Raw genomic sequence first — 18025 nt, forward strand, 5'->3', positions numbered from 1 at the left:
TAATTAAGAGCACTTGAGGTTCGATGCATCAAAAAATAATCAGTCAAATGCTTAATAAAAGAATAGAGGTTCATCCTAAAACAAAATAGCTACTTGACAGTTTTTTAAAAAGCATGGATTATTTTCCCTCTTTGCCTTTTCAAAGAGTAAGAAGAAAAAATACTATAAAGAATTAAATGGGGGCTTGATTCCAATTTGTTTGTTGCTTCACTTTCAAGTGAGAGGTAGGAGAATTAAATCATGGTAAGTATTTGAATGTATTGAGTAAGGAGTATACCCTTTTGGGGGCATCGCATATGCTTTTTTGGAGATCTCACAAAAGCTATTTATCAATGTTACTTATCGTATTTCTATCAAAAATGAAAAGTATGACAGAGAGCCCTAACGGGTTCTTAACTATGGTTTATCAATCTCAAATTGATTTTAAGTCGGTCAAACTACTGTTGTTCATCGGTAATCACACAAAAAACTTCTTACTATCAGCTAAGTTATGTGCAAATCATCAAATTAAACAGCTCAAAAAAAAATGCAAGTGAAAAATATATGCTTTTTTCTTTATGTAGTTTTGATTTATCATAACTCGCCACAAAAGAATCTCCCCTTAATCTCTTAAAATAATGGAGCAACTAGCCTTCCCGAAGAATCAATGCATGATATTTTAAGAAAGCACAGGAAGTGAGTGGGACCTGCGTCCTGAGTTTGAAATCTACCCCATTGCGTGTCTTGCCAAGAATAGAAAAGAGATTATTGGAGTTCAATAAATTAAGCAAGACATCAAGATTCAAGCAGTACTTGGGGTGGGTGAAGAGAATTTATGAAGCTCAACCTCACTGCAACTGTTATTCATTACACGTGAACATTATATCTATATATACACAGAGAGACACACCCACACATGCACCAAGAGGGGAGTGGAGTTGAAGGGAGCAAGCACAGGTAGCTGGCTGCAGCCATGGAAGGAGGAGGCAAGGAGCTCCATAGCTTATTGGAGAGGGAAATAGAAGAGTTGAGGAAGACTTATAGGTCTGGGAAGACGAGAGACTTGTGTTGGAGAAAGGCACAGCTAAGAGGCTTGCTCGCTCTCCTTCATGAAAGAGAAGAAGATATCTTCAAGGCTCTTAAACAAGATTTAGGAAAACATCATGTTGAAGCTTTTAGGGATGAGGTATATACATATATATATATATATTATATGGTTTATATCCTCTCTCTCTCTCTCTCTTTCAAATAATAGTTCTGCCGCCATAATTGGCTTATCCTAAAAGATTGGAATTCTCAAGTGAAGGTCAATAAAAGTTATCGCTTATTAATTATTAATAACAACGTACAGTGTTGTGCAGGTGTATATGTGCGGCAAAGAATGGAGGTGCCGTTCTTCTTTAAAAAATACTAAAAGTAAATAAAATAAAAAATAAAAAATAAAAAATAAAAAATATGTGCTGCAAAGAAGCATGGTGTAATCAAACGAGATAACACAAAATTGAATATAATATTAACTAACCTTTATAATCATTCTTCTTAAGTTGTGAATTAGATGAAGACAAGCGTAGAATTATATGTGTATTTGTTTTCCATAATTATAGAAATGTCAAATTATGTATTATTACTAGACCATAGAATTGGATGGATTGATGTGAAATCTAGTATATTGTTCTTTTTTTCTTTTTTTTGGTTAACCCGCTTAACGATTCCTGAGGGCATGCATAACCAAGCACATGGTGAATAAGAGAGAGAGAGAGAGAGAGAGAGAGAGAGAGAGAACAAAATAAAGAAGAAAAATGAGGATACGAACTAAAGAAAAGAAAATATAAACAGATTAAAAAAGTAAAAAATGTCTCATAATTCATCAAAAATTGTGAAGAGTTTGTCCTATGCCCTCAAAAAATAATTTTATAATAAACTAAAATCTCCCATTATGCCTAAAAAAAAAAACCAAAAAATTGTGGATTGAAGAATGAAGAAAACACAACCCATTTTACAATGCATTAAAATTTTTAATTTTAAATAAAAGAATGGTGGTAAATAACTGTTATAATTGAAAAAATAAAATAAAATAAATATAGATATTAAAATAAATATAAATATTGTGAAGTGTAGGTTACGTACATGCATAATTGCATATGCCAATAGTTCAGTCAATTTGTATTTTTAACCTCATAGTTAATTTTCAGTAATTTCATTACAAGGGTGTCCGGTGGCGTGCGCCGAACTACTCATAGAAAGAGTACCGATCGATCAAATGTCCAAACTGCTAATGGGACTTTGAATTTATCTGAAGATCGTTATCATCATCATCATCCCCATCATTCTTCGTTTCTTCTTCTTCTTCTTCTTCTTCTTCTTTGTTTCAATTTGCTTTCTTATTTATGTCGTGAATTTCTGCAGATTGGGGCATTAATAAAATCCATACATTTTGCTTTGGATGGTTTGAAAGGATGGATGTCAAGCAGGAAGGCGAGTCTTTTCTCTTGTTCTATACATATTGTCATTGATAAATCATCTAGGGCAGAATTCGTACTTTCCACATTTCCATGGAAATTGAATCATCATCGTCGTGTTAGAAAGTTTCAATTTGCTTTAAAGGGTTCTCGTATTTTCAATTTAGCAATGAAATAAACATCAACTTGAGTTTTGGGTTGATTTGATGTAGGTGAAATTGCCCATAGCTGCATTCCCCTCAACAGCAGAATTAGTACCGGAGCCCCTTGGTCTCGTCCTCATCATCTCAACCTGGAATTTGCCCATTGGTAAACTAATGATTGTTTTGCAATGAGTTCTTCCAAAAAAAAAAAAAGGCAATGCCTGCATTTTGTTCAAGAGCAATGCATTATGTCATCAGCTAGCTTAGCTAGTAAAAAACGTTTTCCCTGCTCTTTAACCTCACAATAATATTTTTTTTGTATTGAAGATGATGATAATAACAATACTACTGTTATTTATGTTGAGGTGTGACTTAATGATGGTCCCTTTGAAGTCTATAAATAAGTGGGAGGTTTTGCGTATGAAGGGCAAGTCACGGTGTATTGTCCATTATATTATTATATGACTGCATTTTGGGGTTTTTCACATGGGCCTATATACATATTTCTTGCTGAGGATGAAAAACCTTGAGTTAGTTTTTATTGATAGTTAGTGGAGATTATCGCAAAGGCGTGGTGGACATAGGCACACTATTGAACCATATAAATTGTTGTGTTCTTCTTGCTTTTCTTCTATTTTTCCCCTGTCGCTCTATATGCGCATAGCCCTAGTGCATACAACAAGAACAACAACAAACCAAGCCTTAAGTCCCTTTTGGTGGGATTGGCTACATGAAACCTTTTCCACCAATTTATAGGATCATGGAAAATTTCTTTCGACAAATTTAAGGTTGTTAAATTCTTACTCTCTATCTCATTTCAAGTTATTTTAGGTCTACTCTTACTCCTATTGCCCCTCATAGTAACTAACTCACCCTTTCTCACTAGTGCACTATGTGACATATGTTGCAAGTGCCCAAACCATCTAAGTTGTCTCTCCCTTATATTCTATAGGTGCTACGCCTAACTTACCATGAATATGTTCATTCTTAATTTATCTTTTAACGTTATACAACTCATCCATCTTAGTATTCTCATCTCGGCAATTTTTACTTTTTGAATATATTATTTCTTAGTCGCCCATATAGCATAATTGGTCTTATAGTCGTCTTATAAAACTTTTCTTTTAATTTTAAGGGTATTCTACGATCACACAGCATACTTGATGCGCCTCTCCATTTTACCAATCTACTTTAATTCTATACATTATATTTTCTTCAATTTCTCCTTCAGCTAGCATAATGGATCCAAGATATCAAAATCTACCAATGCTATTAATTTCTTCATCATCAAGTTTAATCTTGTCTCTAATATTCCTCCTACTATGACTGAAATTACATGTCATATATTATGTCTTAACTCTAGATTCTAGAACTTCCCTCCATAATTCAAACTTAAATTCTACTCCACCCTTAATTTCATCAATCAAAACAATATCATCTATAAATAACATATACCGTGGCACCTCATTTTGGATAATATTAGTCAATTCATTCATTACTAAATCAAAAAGATAAGGGTTCAAAGCAGATCATAAAAGAACACCTATTGTGATTGGAAATTCTCTAGTCTCTCCACCTATAGTCCTTACATTAGTCGTTATTCCATCTTACATATCCACAATCACATCAGTATACCTACTATACACACCCTTTTTTTCTAAAACCCACCATAGAACTTCCTAGGTACATTATCATACGCTTCCTATAAATCAAGAAATACCATACGTAAGTCCCTCTTCTTTTCCCTAAACTTTTTCATTAATCTTCTCAAAAGATATATAGCTTCCGTAGTAGATCTCCCAAACATAAAATCAAATTGATTTTCTGAGACCTTCGTTTCTAACCCTAATCTTTGTTCAACTACCCTTTCCCACAATTTCATTGTATGATTCACGAGTTTAATTCCACAATAGTTATTCCATACTACCCTTTCCTCCATTTGTCTCGCATTCTCTTAGTAAAATTAATATTCCCCATAATTAATATTCATACTGAAATTAATCATAATTTAGGTGGTGATGGTGGTAGTAATAATAATAATCATTATTATTAGTTTGTAGAAATGTCTTTTGTGTTGATTAAATTATTGATATTCTTATCATCATGTAGGACTGTCATTAGAACCATTGATAGGAGCAATAGCTGCAGGGAACACAGCAGTTCTAAAACCCTCAGAGCTGGCTCCTACTTGTTCTTCTCTTCTAGCAAATGCCATTCCTTGTTACCTTGATGACAAAGCTGTCAAAGTTATTCAAGGTGATGCCAAGATTGGTGAACAGATCCTTCAGCAAAAGTGGGACAAGATCTTCTTCACTGGTATTCCATCATCTTATGTTCTTAACCCCTCTTTCTTTTGTTGTGATGTTTGTGAATTTTACTTTCTTCTATTAGTTTTTGCTATTCATCACAAGAAAATATCACAAGTGATGTGGCAACCCATCATTTGTTAGAATTAGTTAACTTTTTCACTCTCAATAAATTATAGCAAATCATGTGATGCCACATTACTTGTGATTTGCTCTTGTGACACTTTTCTTGTGATAAATAGAGTTTTCCTTATTCTATATGGCTGCAGGAAGTGTGCAAGTTGGACGTATTGTTATGGCTGCGGCTGCTTATCATCTAACACCAGTTACTTTAGAGTTGGGTGGGAAATGCCCGGCAGTAGTTGACTCCTTCTCCAGTTCTTGGGATAAGGAGGTAAATGCATAGAACTATGTGAGAAGATGGTTTTGTAAAAATATGAAAAAGCATCTACTTTCAGCTGGCCACACTGAGTTAAAACAATGCTTGTAGGAGGCCTTGATCATAACTCATACCACTTAATCATAACTGATTCCACATTGATCATTGACCTTTTCTTTTTTCTTTTTGGTGCTAGATGGCCATAAAACGAATTCTTAAGGGGAAATTTGGTGTTTGTGCTGGTCAAGTATGTATTGGAATTGATTATATTCTTGTGCAGAAAGAATTTGCCTCGACTTTGGTATGAACATTAAATTTAGTCATATTTTTTGTTTGCGTCCAATATTGTTTCCATGTAACTTCGCATTACTTATATTCTTCCATCAGGTGGAATTATTGAAGGTCATGATCAAGAAGATGTACGGCGAAAACCCGAAAGAATTGAACAGTGTCGCAAGGATAATCAACAAGCAACATTTTTTTAGATTGAGGAATCTGCTAGATGATCCTACGGTTAAACATTCTATTGTCCATGGGGGTTCATTAGATGAAGATGATCTGTATGACACATCTCTCTCTTTTTTTATGATCCTATTATATTCCTTAACTTTTGTTTGCAAAAGCCCAATGTATTAATGACATAGATAAAGATGTCCAATGGTTGACAATATTTTAATTTACTGTCAAGATTGTTTGATGAGTTCATTTAATTGCAGGGCGTTGGAATTTGGATATCTAGGAATCCTTGAATGAATCCACTGTGTCTTTTAACCTTTTTTTTTCTTTTTCTTTTTTTGATGTCTACTTGAATGTCTTTGTTCGTGAACCTTAACTTCTAAAAATGTCTACATGATTTCAGTATAGGCATCCTATTTTATATATAGCATGACTGGACCAATCCTATAATCTTTCTTTTTTACTGAAATAATTGACTTGTGCATATTATTATTGACTGGCAGATTCATTGAGCCTACAATCTTGGTGGATCCCCCACTCACGGCTGCGATCATGACCGAAGAAATATTTGGTCCACTGCTTCCAATAATTACGGTGAATATATACACACTAAAAACACATACATATATCTTATTTTTTTTCATGTCCCTTTCACAAAGACTTTTCTGAAATCACATCAATGGAAAATAAAATTTTAATAAAAAATAGTTAGTAGTGGCACACATTACATTTAAAAAAAAAAAAAACCCCGAATTAGAGGTTTTTAGTTACAATGATCTTACACTTGCTTGGACAGTTGAAGAAAATTGAAGACAGTATTGAGTTCATAAACTCAAGGCCTAAGGCACTTACTCTTTATGTCTTCACCAAGAATGAAAGATTCAAGCAAAGAATTATATCCGAGACATCTTCAGGAGGTGTGACATTTAATGACACGCTAGTTCAAGTATGTTATCAATAATCCAAACTATTTTCATTCCATGCCTTTTATTTATTTAAGGATTAGTAGAAAATGGTTAATATCTCAACGAACTGGTTGCCCAATCTATATGTGAGTTTAAGGCCTTTCCCATTTGTCTCCCACATATTGTGAAGTGCATGAAATATTAGTACTAAACATAATATCACATGGATAATGTGCATGGTTGTGTTAGAAGCCACCAGCCCGTTATAATACAAGCATCGAAGAAGGCATCAACCAAGGGAGGGAAAAAAACATAGGAAGCACTTGCACCTTTTCAATGTCATTATATCCCATAGAAATTCCAAATATATGTTCTAGCTGTTTTTGTCTCGTATATGCATGATTGAGCACTTCTTATGGCCCAAGAATTCAACTTGGAAATTCAAAAATTCAGCCTTGTCTGTGTATCCTAGCTTTCAATTGCACCCTTGCAAACCAGCTAGAATTCCATTGTCCATTCACTATGAAATTTTGGGTGGAAAAATAAAAAATGAACATGCATCCATGACCAAGTTATGATTCATGACTTGACAATACCAAAGTTCTTCTCTTGATGAATTACCTGCATCTTAAATGATTAATGCTTTCCAGAGGCCTGGATTATATACTGCTATGATTGCATATACCTTTATCTAAATGTCTTCGTGTGTCTGAATAGTTTATATATGCTGTGATTGCAGTATATTGCTGATGCTCTCCCATTTGGAGGCATTGGGGAAAGTGGTTTTGGCAAGTATCATGGAAAATTCTCATTTGATGCCTTCACCCATGAGAAGCCAGTCATAAGGAGAAGCTTCCTCACCGAGTTCTGGTTTTCGAATCCTCCATGGAATGACTATAAGCTGCAACTCCTTAGGTTAGCATATAGGTATGACTATCTTGGGATACTTCTCACCATGCTGGGCTTGAAGAGGGTTCGATTAGAGTGACCAGTCATCTTCAATATTTCTCCACATCTGACAAATACACATCGCCTACATGAAGTTATCGACAAACTCACTGCAAAAATACACTGGGAGATTACTTTTTCAGTATATTTGCAGGGAATGTTCTTCTGTCCCCTTGTGTGTGTGTGTGTTTATTATTAGTTGAGCCAATTGCCAAATTAATTGTAGGAGAAAAATGTGATGGGGAATGTTTCCATAATCCTTGACCCCAAAAGTGATCTATCTATCTATCCATATATGAAGAAAATTATGCTGGTTTCTATGTTTACTCGTGGTGTTTATTTCTATTTTTTTTTTGGACATATTTCTACAAGAGTATCAATCAAATACAATAACTAATAGTGATAAATGAATATACCATGCCTCATGTAATTGGTCTATAATACCTTTATATTTAACACATGAATATCTATTACTGCTTATACATAATGATTTGTAGCGTTTTGTGGTCTCCATTTGGTTGTGGCACAATCTCTTGCCAAAGAAGGTCAGCATATGTGCATGGAAAGCTCGTTTTAACAACTTCCCGTTGGTGACGCCTTGAACCCGCCAGGTGGGATCCAGGTGACACGTGTTCCATTTACCTGTATTTGATACTATAACATCAATTACATAGCGAAAAAATAAACTAAGATCCTTTATAACATACTAAAGTTCTATATATATATATATATATATATATCCCAAAATAGTATTCTCTAACATTCAGTATTCACAAATATACAACTCAGAAATCATAAATATTATACAACCCAAAAATATATTCAAAGTTATACGCTCTCTCTCTCTCTCTCTCTCTCTCTCTCTAAACTGCTGAGCTCGATCACGCGGAGGTCTTGAAAAAGATGAAACTCATATTGAGTAAGACACATCTTAGTAAGACGGAATAGATTAATACCAGTGTGTGGCTATCATGAGGTTTGTGTACAACATATCATCAGTAGTTAATTACCCACAATTATGAAATCATTTTATGTCCCTACTCACACACATACAATGTATTTTATTAAGGAGAGTTTCTTAAAGATTAGAGTGATTATCCGTCTATACAAGTAGCACCTCTTTGCTCTGATACCTTATGCAATCGAGTATGGCTACAACTCAAGCTTAGTAGGGCACTTACCTTATTCAATAAGCCCTCAGGTGGATAGTTTGTTTCGTATTCACACATATTCACACAATTATTTATCAACAAAGGTTCTCGAGGATAGGAAAGATTACTCACCCATACAAGTAACTTTCCTTTACCCTAATACCTTATGCAGCCCGGTATGGCTACATCTGATACCTATTAGAGCACTCGCTTTTCTCAGCAAACCCTCAAGATGAGAGTTTACCTCGCCCCAAATACACATAATACTACTATATATAATACATTTAATACTACAGTTCACATTCGGTGAGATTGAGGTGTTACATATCGTCGTCCCTCAATCCAGCCATACACATTGGACACTCGCTGAGAGGCCTTACGTATCGTCGTCCCTCACAGCAAGCCCTTGGGCTAACTCCCGAGAATCAGGGCGTTACGTCTCGCCGTCCCCCTTTGCCTTTCACAATAATCGTCATCGTGGCGTTACGTATCACCGTCCCCCCGAGATATTTCTTTTTATTATTACCTTGACAATACCAGTATTTTCACAATTTCCAACTGTTCACATAATTAGTATTCACATATATTTCAATGCACAATTATATAATATTCATTGGTTAAATCAATAATTATGCATTTAGAACTCACTATTAGATGGATAAACACTGTCATCCTTCCCCCCCCCCCCCAATGACGGGTTGTGTGGCCCGTAGGCTAGACTTAATCCTAGTCGGCCCATCAGAGTTAAATCAATAACAACCTCTTTAGTCTGTAAGTTAAATTGGTTGTTCCCGTACTGGTCTAGACTTCAGGGGGATTCTACCCTTCTCAGCCCAATCGATCATCTATCCTTCATACTCTCTCTAAGACGTGTGGGTGCACTAACTCTTCAGAAATCACGCGCAACAATACTGTGCCTACTATGGTCTACCAGAGTTCTCAAATCATACATTGCAATTTAACATTCACATCCTGCTCTGATTAAACAATTCATATGCAGTATAAACCCAATACATTTCATTATTTCCAACATGTCATACATATATCTCAACTCAACTCAGTATATTCATTTTACACATGCCACACAGTTTAAATAATACACATAATTATATCATCTAAAATAATCAGCCAACCCATGTTTATCATCTATTTTACTGAAAATACACATCATTACTTTAATCGTTCCATTTTCGCAAATAATAACTAATAACACTGCCCTAGGCTAAAAAATCTTAGTTTAAACAATTGGCTTTCAATACTCATAGGATGATCATATAAATACACAAATAATTTTCATTTTAACCAGTGAAATTTACAAATCTACTGGATTAATCTATTCCCCTTACCTAATTTCCTGAACTACGCCAGCAGGGACCCCGAAATGATGTATGCGGTGCTCACCCAAACCCTAATTCAATAACCCTAGTTTATTAACTCAAACCCCAGATCAACAATTATTAAACATCCCCAATTCCATACATCCCATTTAAATAGTCATAAACTAGACAAACAACTCGTTTCTATCCACTCCACTAAACTTGTAGAGAATTTCCTCTAGATCCTCATAATAACATCTGATCATCGAATCAAGCGATGAACGGCAAGAAATCGTAGAGAGAGGGTGAGGAGCGTTGTTTTAGAGAGAGAAAGTGAGGAATTTAGGTTTTCTTAATGAGGAAGAAAAGTAAAATTCTATTTAGAGGTCAATGACTCGGCCAACCTCGTCGACGAAATGACATCTTCGTCAACGAGTTGCAGAAGATTGTTTGTCGACGAAAGAAGGACTTCGTCGACGTACCCTAAACCTGAATTTTTTGTAGTTTTGGATCTCTTCGTTGATGACACCTAAACTTCGTTGACGAATCATAGAAGGGCCTTTGTCAACGAAAATAGGGGATTCGTCGACGAAGCCTACTGTTTTTTTTTTTAATTTTCCCTTTCTTCATTACTTTATTATTTTTCATAAATAAATTTTTCGGGTTGCTACACCGTTGGATAAGAAATTTCAATCCTTGGGAATTGCTCTTTCTTCTCAGTGTAGCTGTTGCGAGCTAGGGCAAACAGAAACCTTGAATCATGTGTTTTGTTCGAGCAAGATTGCTGTGAAGGTTTGGGATTTTGCCGCTACAGCCTTGGGGGTTCCTTAAACGACTGTAGTTTCTTGGATTTGTTGTGTACAACAATGGTTTAGTTATGCTAAGAAATCGATTCAGAGGGGTGTAACCATTGTTATCTTGTCGAGTTTAATAATTGGAGACTTTGGGTGTGTCGATGTGGATTTCGAATGGAAGGTGCTAAGGAGTTAGCTGAAGGAGTTTGGTTGGAAATTAAGGTATGGCTCAGGAGGATTTCAGAGAATATGAGATCAAGTGGATCATTTTCCACTCGGGATAGCAAAGTACTAAGTGCTCTTGAGATTCCAATTATCACTCCGAAGGCATAGACTCCCTGTGTTGTTAGGTGGGGGAACCCTCGGGTTGGGTCCGTAAAATTGAACGTAGATGGTAGTTGCCATGGGAACCTAGGGACATGTGGAGGGGGTGGTGTGATTCGAGATTGCAGCGGGGCTTTCCTGGATGCTTATTCTTCCTTCTTTGGCTATGGCACTAATAATAAAGCTAAACTTAGGGCTCTGACGGAGGGGCGCAAATGTGTAAAGAGATGGGTTATATGAATGTGGAGAATGAATGTGACTCTAATGTAGTGGTTGATTGGGTTCATTCTCGGAGATGCATGGTATGGTATTTGTGGGATTTTTGGGAAGAGCTTCTTGAGGTTCTTTCCATGATTAATTTCACCATTGCTCACTAATTTAGAGAAGGAAATAAGGTTGTGGACTTCTTGGCACGTCAGGGAGAGGAAGGCACTACTATGAGATATCTGGAGTTTGCTTCTTTACCTCCTCTAGTTAGAGGCATGACATGACTTGACAAAATTGGTCATCCTAATTTAAAAGTCTAATGTGTCGTTTTGTCTTCGTTTCGTTTTCGTTACATTTTGTTTCTATCTGTTTGTAACTTGCTTTACTGGAACCACGGTATTCCTCCACCATAAATGAGGAGTTTTCAAATAAAGAAAGGAGGTGTCGCCCTCTTTTATGGAAAAAAAAAAAAAGTGGTCTCCATTTTTTTACCTCTTAAAATATTGTTGACTGACTTAGAAAAAAATTAAGTAAATTGTAAAATAAATAAAAATTGAAAAATATAAACTTACGAATAAATTAAATGAATATATATTACTCACCCACAAGTTTCCTATGGTTATTTTCTTATAAATCAAGCAAACAATCAAATTATGTCACACCATTTACTAGAACTTCCTAGTGGTGTTCTAGGTATATTAGGAAAATCAATATGCATTTTTCTCCCCATGGTTTGTTGTTTTATAAATAATTGGGTGGCCCTTTGGTCCTAGTAGCAATATATCTAAATCATTAGAAAATGATGATTTTGCTTGATGGGAAAGATCAAAATATATTATTGTCCCTACTTGTATAGAAATTTTTAAATAATCATTCAATTTGTCACACTAGTTGCACTCGAGATTTTGTGAGTAAGCAAGCTACTTAAACATGTAATATTATTTACTTCTATAAACATGTACTTTGTTACATAGTAAAAGATTTATCAAAGAGAGTTGATTGCTAAAATATGCTCATTGCATATTTCATTTACAATACTCAAGAATATATACAAGTAGGAAGGAATCAAGTAGTTACAAAGCTAAGAGGGAATAACAAAATAAATGCCTACAGTTACGAAGAAAGAAAGGAAAATATGCCTTCAGTTATAGGGCATTGTTATGGTACTATAAGAATCATGTACAATTATGCTAATACGCAACCCTCGAGGCCAATGGTGTGTCAATAACATTGAGGTTTGACCAAAAATGGAGAAATTTGTCAGAGACTAGAGGTTTGGTGAAAATGTCTGCAATTTGGTCTCGTGAGCTGAGAAAGGAGACTGCTAAAGATTTTGCTGCCACACGGTCACGGACAAAATGAAAATCGATGTCCATGTGTTTTGTCCGAGAGTGATAAACAGGATTGGTTGCAAGGTAAGTTGCACCAATGTTGTCACACCATAAGATTGGAGCACGGGAGAGAGAGATCTGGAGCTCACATAAGACTGTTTGTAACCAGATTGTTTCAACTGCAGCAGTTGCAATGGAGTTGTATTCAGCCTCTGTGCTCAAGCAAGCTACTATTTTATGCTTTTTGGAACTCCGTGACATCAAATGCTTGCCAAGAAAAATGCAATATCCACCTGTTGATCGACGGTCATCAGGATAGTCGGCCCAATCGACATCAGAGTAGGTTTGAAGATTAAGGGAGGAGTTGAAGGGAAACATGAGACCATGATTAATGGTTCCTTTAAGGTACCGCAAAATTTGTTTAACAGCACTCCAATGGGAGACTTTGGGATCATGCATGAACTGACAGACTTTATTTACTGAGAAACTGATGTCTGGCCAAGTGTAAGACAGATACTGAAGGGCTCCAACAGTGTTTCTGAAGAGTGTTGGGTCATCAAATGAGGGAGAATCAAACGGAGACAATTTGAGGGAGGCTGCCATTGGGGAGGACATAGGTTTGGCATGTAGCATATTACTACAATGGAGCAGATCCTTGATGTATTTTTGCTGAGTGAGTAGAATACCATCCTGTAGATAATCAATTTCCAGACCCAAAAAATAGGACAAGGGTCCCAAGTCCTTCATATGGAAGGCTTGATTGAGGGCGGCAATGAGGGAGTCAATGGCAAAGTCATGAGATGAGGTAATAATAATATCATCAACAAAGACCAACAGATAAATTTTCATAGGACCAAGAGCAAAAATGAACAAAGAGGGATCAACTTTGTAAGCAAGGAAACCATACCCAAGGAGCCAAGAGCTCAGTTGAGCAAACCATGCTTGAGGAGCCTGTTTGAGGCCATAGAGTGCCTTCTCCAGTTTGCACATATAATGGGGATGCAGGGGATCAATGAAGCCTTGCGGTTGTTGCATATAAACTGTATCTGACAAGTCATCGTGAAGAAAAGTGTTTTGAACATCAATTTGTCACAGGGACCATCGTTGAGCGAGGGCAAGTGAGAGGACCAACCGGATGGTAGGGGCCTTAATAACCGGACTGAAGGCGTCATGGTAATTGACCCCTTCGCGTTGATTGAAACTTTTTGCAACCAAACGTGCTTTTCGCCATCGAATCGTGCCATCGGTGTTGTATTTGGTTTGAAAGATCCACCTGCAGCCAAGAATATTAGAAGAGAGGTTGGGGGGAACCAGAGTCCAAGTGTGATTTTGAATGAGAGCAATGTACTCAACATTCATGGCAGAGCACCATTCAGGGAACTTGGAGGCCGCGGAGTAGCTGAGAGGAGTGTCAAGAGGGACGACTTGAGTGGTGAGACAATGACAAGGAGGATACGAAACCATACCATCAGTTAAGATCTGAGGACGCAATGAATGAGTTTGAGCACTTGTGATGATAAGGGATCGAGGTGGAATAAGGGTGTGGGAAGGTGGCTAAGATGGAGGAGAGGGATTAGAGTTTTCTGGGGTGATCGGGAATGGAGACATCGCATTAGGCAATGATAGGCTGGTAGCGATGTTGGGTAGGAGCGGTGATGGGCTGGTAGGGGAGGGGGCCGAATTTAGGGGGTATGAGGGAGATGGGCCTAGGCCTAGAATAGATGGAAAAAGAATAGGAAGATGGACAGTGGAAAAGGGTGGGGGAGAGGAAGTGGGCTGGGTCGAGGGATTATTAAAGGGAAATGATGCTTCATTGAATAAAACATCCCAGGAGACGTACAATCTGTGTAATCACCTAGAAGATTAAATAATAAAATAATTTGGAAATGAAATGGATTAATGGGTGATAAGGGGAAGAAGGAAGGATTTTTAGAAGGATAGCAGGTCTCGTCGACGAGTGTCCTTCTCAAGCTCGTCGACAAACTCCAGTTCCTCGTCGACGAAGGAATCCCGAGAGAGTAATTTTGAAACTGTGAATTTCATCAACGAAGGTATCTTCTCGTTAACGCAATCTCTACAGTGCCTCGTCGACGGACCCACGTGTCTCGTCGACGAAGCCCTACCTATAAATAGAGTTTTCTTTCATTTTTCAACGAGAACTCACGAACGTTCTTCTCTCTCTCTCTCTCTCTCTCTCTCTCTTTCTCTCTCTATATGTATATATATATATAATGGTTTTCCAGCCTTCTCTCTTCAATTTCAGGCTGGATTTGACCCGTTTTGACGATCTGGAACCACCACGAGGTTCGTAGGATCATTCTCTACAAGGCTGTAGGAGCTGATCATTGGTTTGAGGGGTTTGGGAAACATCCCAAAATCAAGGTAAGTGAATTATTTTGGGATTTTCTTAATGAATAATGTTATTTGGAGCCTAGGAAGTAGTAAATAGGTGTTTTTTCTTAAGATTTGAGTTAGTTGGAATTTATTTTAATTAAAATAAGATTTTTGGATTCAGGGTCCAAGTGAACGATGTGGATATCGGTTCGAGGATCCTACCAGCGTAGTTCGAAAGTCAAGCAAGGGGAAATTATATATTAAAGCGGATTTTATGAAATTAAAAGGGACACACAGAAGGTCTTCGTCGATGAACGCTTTGTATTCGTCGACGATGCTGTATATTAGACTTGTCAACGAGGGTGTAATTCGTCAACGAGAAAATACCAAGAGAGGTTTTGGGTGCCTTTGAATTTCGTCAACGAGGAGAGAGCTCGTGGACGAGTTGTCTTCATGACTTTGTCGACTAGGTGACGTGACTCGTCGATGAAGGCCGCAGTATAAATAGTGGTTAAATGCGATTTTTAGCTTAATTTGGCCGCAGAATTCCTCTCTCTCCCTCCCTTCGGTTCCCCTTCCTTTTCTCTCAATTTCTGGGTCCGTTTGCCGCCGGATTGATGATGTGAAGCCACCAGGACACTCCTAGGAAAGTTCTTTGCAAATCTGCTAGAGGGGATTGTCGGTGGGTCGAGATTGGAATTCATCTCAGATTTAGGGTAAGGCTTTCTACTCAATGTTTGGCTTTTTGACAGTTGTAGAAAGTGTAGTACGCATAGAAATACTGAACTTTAGTTCTGGGGAATGTTGTTTTCAGGGTTTTGAAGGGGGAACCCTATGGGTGCAGGAGTATTTCTCTCAGGGGCTTTTCAGGAATCAAATAAGGGGACAAACTAAATTAGTTATTTTTATGAAATGTATGTATGATATTACAGTATCTGATTTTAGGAAAATAAATATACTTATACGTGTTTTATATTTGGGAAATACTGCTAAAAATGATAATATGTTAAATATACGAAAACCCTATTTCGTGTGGCATGAGTAGAAATTATAATGAAATACAATTTTTCTAGGAATATGATAAAGATATGGATTTTTTTTTTATAATATGAAAAACCGGCATACGGACCGAGATTTTTATATGTTTTGTCGGCGTATGGGTCGTGCTATGTATATGATTTGCCAGCGTATGGGCTGAGTTATGGATATGATTTTTTGGCGTACGAGCTGAGCTATGGATATGTTTGTCAGCGTACAAGCCGAGCTATGGATATGATTTGCCAGCGTACGGGCCGAGCTATGGTAAAATGTGAAATACCAACGTACAGGCCGATGATTTTCATGCTATACGTATATATGTAAAATGATATGATTGATTTAATAATTAATGGTATGAAATATCCATGTGTCACAGTTTCAGTACATGATATATGTTATCAGAACCTAGTTGACTTGGTCTAGGCTAGCACTTGCACGGTACCGATGTTATGTGTTCATGATTTATCATGATATTTGTGTTAACGCCGTTGTACGGAGTGGTGTGAGATTGGATGGTCGATGTAGTTTTAAGAAGTGCGAGCGCCCCTGGTGTACGGACCAGGTTTGGCAGATCCATCGGGCTTATAGACTATACTTTTAACTTGGCAGTGATCGGCCAACCATTGTCAGGTTCCGCCTTCGGGCCACACAACCTAGTCATGTGGGGATAATACATGACAACAGCCACCTAACCTACCAGGATTGTTTTTGTATTATTATTATATGAGATGAATTATGTTATGGAAACCATTATGTTCTGCCATGTTTTGATTATACATGTTTTCCCAGAAATGATATATATATAGTTTTACTGGTTATGTTTATGATTATATTTATACCACAGAAATGATTATATTTCACTTACTGAGAGGTGTCTCACCCCGAATTTCATAAACATTTTAGGAGTCCCTGATAGGAAAGCGGGTAAAACTCCGCTGATATAGTTCTATTGATCTGCCCTCTCTGAAGGGTAAATTTTGATGGGAACGGTTGGGATTTTTGTGAAAAATGTCCCTAGGTCTTTCTTTTTGGGATGTATATACTTAAATACAATGGATGTAGTAACTCTGGTATTGTGATGGATGATTTTGTGTTTATGATATGATGATTTTATATTTCCTGTTGCTTAAACTTCCGTTATGTGTTTCTAATGTATCCCTAGTACCCACAGGTCCAGGTGGATTATAATCAACTGGATTATTATATTAAGGAAAGAAAAAATCTATGAAAATTAAGCAGATCGTCACAGTAGCTGCATAACGTATTAGAGCAGAGGGAACCTACTTGTATGGGCGGGTAGATTTAGGGCCTTTGCGAGTAAACCATTGTTGAACTGAGTGAGTACGAGATCAACTTAACATTTGAGGGCTTGCTGAGTAAGGTGAGTGCCCTAGTATGCTTTAATGGTGACCTTTGTGTTGCTTATGTATCAGAGCAGAGGGATGCTACTTGTATGGGCGGGTAATCACCCCTATCCTTGGGTAATCTCGGGGGTTAAATCTTTACTTGTGATTGATTAGGTTTAGAGAATGTTTTCAGTGTTATGTTAATGATTTGAAAATTTATTTAAAATGATATTTATATACCTCATATTAGCCACATGCTATTTTAATATGTATATTTCTTCCCTTACTAAGATGTGTCTCACCCGAATATGATTATTTCATTTTCAGGACATCCTCGGGGTCGAGCTTAAGGAGCTCGAGGGTTTATAGTCTTTTTAGAATTGTAAAAGAGAAAGGGTATATTTTTGTTATACTGTGGGATTGTAATAAGTTTAAGTATATGTTTTATATTTTATGTCGTTATGTTTTAAGGATATTGAGTAAGGAATGGTTGTGAAAATACTGAAATGTTTTGGGAGTTATGTTGTAAGAACTCGAACCGTGATAACTAGGTTCAAATAAGAGGGGCAAATTGGGAATTTGGTATATTTCATCGACGAAGCCTTTGTT

At 36.9% G+C, this 18025-nt stretch overlaps 1 protein-coding gene across 1 annotated transcript; it reads left to right on the forward strand.

Annotated features, from left to right (window-relative positions):
• Window positions 1-790: 790 nt before the first annotated feature.
• LOC131148976 (aldehyde dehydrogenase family 3 member F1-like) lies at window positions 791-7901 on the forward strand. The gene is made up of 10 exons (XM_058098972.1): window positions 791-1165; window positions 2386-2454; window positions 2651-2747; window positions 4691-4897; window positions 5157-5281; window positions 5463-5567; window positions 5654-5826; window positions 6226-6316; window positions 6519-6668; window positions 7367-7901. Exons 1-10 carry the CDS (start codon window positions 953-955, stop codon window positions 7613-7615), a joined length of 1479 nt encoding a protein of 492 aa, XP_057954955.1. The 5' UTR covers window positions 791-952; the 3' UTR covers window positions 7616-7901.
• The last annotated feature ends 10124 nt before the right edge of the window (window positions 7902-18025 follow it).

Source organism: Malania oleifera, chromosome 2 (assembly GCF_029873635.1).
Source record: "Malania oleifera isolate guangnan ecotype guangnan chromosome 2, ASM2987363v1, whole genome shotgun sequence".
In the NCBI taxonomy this organism is placed as follows: domain Eukaryota; kingdom Viridiplantae; phylum Streptophyta; class Magnoliopsida; order Santalales; family Ximeniaceae; genus Malania; species Malania oleifera.